Source organism: Apaloderma vittatum, unplaced genomic scaffold, assembly GCF_000703405.1.
Source record: "Apaloderma vittatum isolate BGI_N311 unplaced genomic scaffold, ASM70340v1 scaffold16760, whole genome shotgun sequence".
NCBI classification, from domain to species: Eukaryota; Metazoa; Chordata; class Aves; order Trogoniformes; family Trogonidae; genus Apaloderma; species Apaloderma vittatum.
In genome coordinates this window covers 32,849-37,957 of record NW_009695204.1, presented here as the reverse complement: position 1 = coordinate 37,957, position 5,109 = coordinate 32,849, and the positions used below count along the sequence as shown (strand labels likewise).

General features: G+C 49.6%; 1 protein-coding gene across 1 annotated transcript in view; it reads left to right on the top strand.

Annotated features, from left to right (window-relative positions):
• IGDCC4 (immunoglobulin superfamily, DCC subclass, member 4) overlaps positions 1-5,109 on the top strand; it is an 86,206-nt gene that overhangs the window by 56,076 nt on the left and 25,021 nt on the right. Inside the window, exon 6 of the mRNA XM_009870537.1 lies at positions 3,082-3,216. Coding sequence (XP_009868839.1) covers positions 3,082-3,216 — 135 coding nt within the window. The remainder of the gene's footprint in view (positions 1-3,081; positions 3,217-5,109) is intronic.

Below are 5,109 nucleotides of genomic sequence, written 5' to 3'. Positions count from 1 at the left end.
GACCGTCACACGGCTTCTTGCTCTTCCCCTTCCAGAGGGTGCGGGATGGGCAGCACCAGAGGGAAGGGAGATTCCAGAGCGGGGCTGATGGCTCCTGGGGGCAGGGTTTGTGCAGCTCGTAAAATCCCTCTCGTGATGACTGGCAGCACTACGAGGCAGCTGTCCAGGGACCAAGTGATGTGGGACAAGTGCCTTCACATGGAATTTCTATAAGCTGTGAGGTGCCTTTGCCAGCCGGCACCCGGGGCTGTGCACCTGAACGCAACGGATGGGTGTTTAGGTCAGGTTTGTGGAGCTTGCTCACTTCTTCTGCCCTAAGCTTGGTGGAGAAGGCTGCCTGGAAATCTGGCAGGGAATATATTGCCATCACTCTGGTGTTATTTTTTTTTTTGCTCTAGATTTATTTTTTTCCCCAGCGCTGCAGAAAAGGACGGCTTTATGCACACAGACGTGTTTCAGCCGGGCCCTCCCCAGCAGATATGCCGGCAGCCAGTGGTGTCAGGTAAAGAACCTCACTCTGTAGTAGGCTGGAATATACTCCTGCTCCCAGGATCTGCTGCCCTGCTCGTTTTCATCAAAATCTGCCATGGCCCCACAATACCTAACAGGTCTCCAGGATGGGCAGATGGGGCTTGCTGAGCTCTGTGAGCAGGGAGTGGGGTCAGAGCCTGCAGTCTGTGGCTGCTGTAAAAGGCTTTTCCTTTGCTTCTGTGCTTTCTCGTGTGTTTCTTTCCAAATCCTGACTGGAAAGCTCCTTTTCCTTGTTCTTTTTCTAACGTTGCCTCATCCCTCTCTGCCATATGGTTTAGAGAAAGGGTTGCATTAGCAATGTGCTGAGCAGCCTCATCCATCCACCAGGTCTTGCTGGAGTTCTTGCACTCAGCTGTTTTGTAGGACTAATGATGGCGTGTGGATTTTAGTGCTTTGTTGAACTGGAGCTGGAGTTAAGAGAAAGCTGCTATTCCAAAGAGCCTTGCGTTTCTCTGATCCTTCAGGTTACGTGCCTGTCGTGGAATCTCTCATGCTTGTTTTTGCATTAAGCCTGTTTTCTGTGTCTGTAGTTCTCAAGCTCAGCTTTGACGCCGCAGTTAAGAGTGGCCAGGACTTTGATCTGTTTGTCAATGAGGCTTCCAAATCCAGAGTCTGACGTGGTTTCTTGTTGTCCCTCTTCTGTCCCCCAAGTTGTCCTGCTGCAGCTGGATGCGATAGCTGTGAGGCTGAAAGTGTCTGCAGGCACGAAGGATGGGAACAGCTCCTGTATGTGAACAGAGCAAAGCTGTGGCCAGCCCAGACCGTGCTGTGAGCCCAAAAGGAGATTGTATGTGCCTGCGCACACCGGCTCCTCTGTGTCACGTACTTATTCCACAGGGAGGAGGGTGGCTGGCTTGCCTTTTCCTTCGTGCCCCATGACAGCTCTTATTGCTGGCGTTTATCCAGGGCTCGGTTGTGTTTTAGTGTGGTCCAGCCGTTGCCCCAGGTAGGGGACCACGGGTGCTCTTCGGTCTCTGCTTCCATCTGCTGGACAAGCACTGGCGCCTGCTCTCTCCCATTTGCCTTCAGTGCCTTGGGGATTTTTAGTAGCTCCTTCCATAACACTACAGATGGAAATCCCTTTCAGGCGTGTATAGACTGCAAGATTTCCGTGTTGAACCAACTCTCTTTGGCAAGACGTCTGCAGTAGAGTAGGTGGCAACGGGCCTGGAGATGGGCTGAGCGCGACGCGTTGGGTACAGCGATGTGTAGCTCCTGCCGTGCCGGGGCCAAAGCTGCTCTGGGTTATATTCACAAGAAAGTTCAGTATGAGTGAGTGTTGCTTGGATGCCCCATAAAAGGCGAGTGTGTGTCACCCCAGAGGTCCAGCAGTTGCTAGAGGAAAGTGTGTAAAAAACCTGCGTGAGGAGAACATGGAGCTTTCCGTGGACATCTCCCTCAGCATCTGACAGTCATGGGTGTGGGAACATCCTGGCCGTGGGAATGCAGCGAGACCTTCATGTTCAACAGTAAATGTGTCCATCGTGAGTTTGTCTGAACCTCTTGGTTTTGAATTCTGTAGCGTCTTGAGACTGTGAGTTTAACTGCATGCTGTGCAAAAAGCTCTTGCTTTTATTTGTTCGAGACCTGCCACCAACTTTCTCTGCTAGATCATGGGAGCACCTGGAGCAGGCCTGAGAATTGCTTGTGCTACGTGACTCCTTTGCAGTTATTTCTCCCTTCATGAGGTCAACAACAAAAGTGTCCCTCGCAGTTAGATGTGTTTGGGAGAGCTGGAAGAACAGGCTTGCTACTGTGGAGGGTCATGAACGGTCTGGTCTGCTCAAGAGCACACCGGTTGTTTTCATCTGACAACAGAAATTTGGCTGCTGCAAAGGCATTTCCTTAACCTTCCCTTAACCTCCGCTCAGCAGTGGGCAGACACAGGCAGAAGGTTCGTTTTAAGCAAAACATCCCCATCCCGTTCTCTAGACATCGAGCAGCAGCCTCCAGATCCTCTGGTAAGCATTGCTTGATTTACGTTTTGGCTGGTTTATCTGTGCACGTGTAAGTAAGTGACGCTCTCTCCTCTGGACGCATAATGGCTGATTTAGGCTTTGTGTCACATGAAGGCCTGGGCAGAGGCTTGTCCTCTCTGTGCTGCGGTTTGCAGTGCAGTGGCTGGATATAGAATTTCTTTAACCAAGTTACCAGATTTTTCTGAGCTGTTACACCCTTCCGAAAGGGTGTGTTGTGTGGTTGTTGCTCTGCTTGAGCATCGTGGTGTCTTGTTTCATCTAACTAACAAATATCCATTTAGCAACAGCTGATGAAGGTGCTGCGTTGAAACTCTCATTTCTTTTCTGTGTGCAAATCCATTTATTATTTGTACTAGGACCAGCGTGATTAGAGTAAATCTGTACCCCTTTCTTCTTCATTTTTTTTTTTTTCCCTGGCAAAAATACTGTAGTCATGTAAAAGCAAGACCCGCTTTTCATCCTCCAACTGGACGTGAGACGTTAACACGTGTGAGACTACCCGGGGAGCTCTACGATGCGTTTATCTTTGCAATTTGAAAGGACAGACTTTTCTTTTTATTTCTGGCATTAGATTCCCAGCCAGCAGGAGGAGATGTCACCATCATCGCCGCGCCGGAGAACACCACGGTGGTGGCCGGGGAAAGCGTGGTGATGGAGTGCATGGCGGCTGGCGATCCCACCCCCTTCGTCTCCTGGATACGACAGGGTGAGGAAGAGAGACAGAATTAAGCTTCTGTTGTCAAGAGGAACCTGTGGATACTTTTTTTAAAAAATCTATTCAAAAGTGGAAAAAATCTATGGGGCAGGAAGGGCCCTTGTTTTGTCGGTACCTCATGACGCAGGTGGTGTCGCAGTGTAGGGTGTCCTTGCTGAACTAGAGTTACTAATTAAATCTAGAAGGTTACAAAGCACGCGGTACACTTTATCGTTGTTTGACCTATGAAATATATGCCTGGATGCCTTTTGATCTAGATTAGTCATCTTCACTGTATGAGCTTGAGCAGTGAAGGCAACGACGTGAGGTCAGGTCTGTGCCGCTCCTCCGGGGATTCCCTGAGACCTGCCATTGCACTGGAGAAATAACTTTTATTATCTTGCAGGATTATAAAACATGATAAGATTTGTTAATCGTTAGAGTGGCTGGGCATGTCACTGGGAGATTTTTATTAAAAAAAAAAATCTTACTGTGGTCAGACTGGTAATGGAAAAATTGAGAAGACGTTTAGGTCTTGTCGGAGGTGTACAAGGACTGGCATACCTTACCCAGGGCTGACAGCCTAAGTCATGGGTATGGTGCTCATGTCACTTCACCCAGTACCACGTCCATGAGATGTGTTTCAGAGGCTCTGACTGAAGTTGTTCTCAGCTTAGGAGTTGATTTTCCCCTAGAAAAAGCTCTCAGTAATTTTCATAAATCCAGGTCACGATTTAAGACTCCTCTCCCCTGTAACCATTTATTGTGGTTGGTCTGCAGCCCAGACTTGTCCACAGGCAGTAATTTTAGCGTAGATAAATATTTCCTCTTCCCCACGAAAAAAGGAGCACAAAAATCTCGAGGATACAACTTTGGAGATCAGATCAGCGAGGATTAGATGTTCTGGCAGGACTATTTCTGGTTTATCCTGTGCACTTCCCATTTACAAATACTCAGCTTGCCCATGCTAGATCACTTACTCCTTGCTTTACTGAAAGCCACTGATGCCCATAGAAGAGTAGATATTGAGTTAATTATCACCGTGGAAGTTTTTTGGATGGGGGCAAAGGAGGGGGAAACGGGGAAAGGTTGGTGAAACACTGCCTCGCATGCTTTGTTTTAAAGTATTTGCTTGGTCCCCCTCTGCTTCTCAGTGTGGGCTCTTCAGTTAGAAAAGATGGATTAACAGTGCTAGCAGTTCTGCGTGACAGGCGCGTGTTTCTTCCCAAGACTTCGTTAAGGAGCAGGCTGGGCTACTGGACAATTAGTCATGTAGGTAACACGGGGGATTGTACCTCCAGGTCGCCAGTTTGCCTTTCGCCAGCCTTGGTTGTGTCAGCTAATTGCTACCATCTGGAGTCACATTTTCAAACTGCTCCGGCGCAAATGGAGTGTGCGGGTTTTCTCCTCCTCTGAGCGGGCAGCCACTGAGCTGTGAGGCCATCTAAAGAGCCCCGATAGAGGTGGAGGGGGCAGAGGATCTGATCTCGGCTGCATTCCCTGCTGATGCTGCTAAGTAGGTGCAGCTGCTCACAGTGGAGGTGGAGAGAGCTACTTCTGTCCCCAGATACAGCCTCCGCTGAGTCTGTGAAAGGCAGGCCAGCGCTGAGTTTTTGCTGCCCGAAAGCTGTCTGTGCTTCTGCAGGTGGAGAGGGACAAGCTCTGGTGTTGCCAGACTGCTTGCCCATACTGTGCTTCCCGATACTCTTTGCTTTGCTCCCACACACCTATTTGGAGGTAGCAGTGCCATGATCCCCATGTCTCTCGGTGCTGAAACTAAGCAGGGCCCAGCGCTAGCCTGCTGCCTTGTCTGTGACGTGCTGAGGAGCCATGGGCTGTTGAAGTTGGATGAGGGCAGCTCAGCTTCTGGCCAGGGAGCTGGAACCACACTTTTCCTCCTTTCCT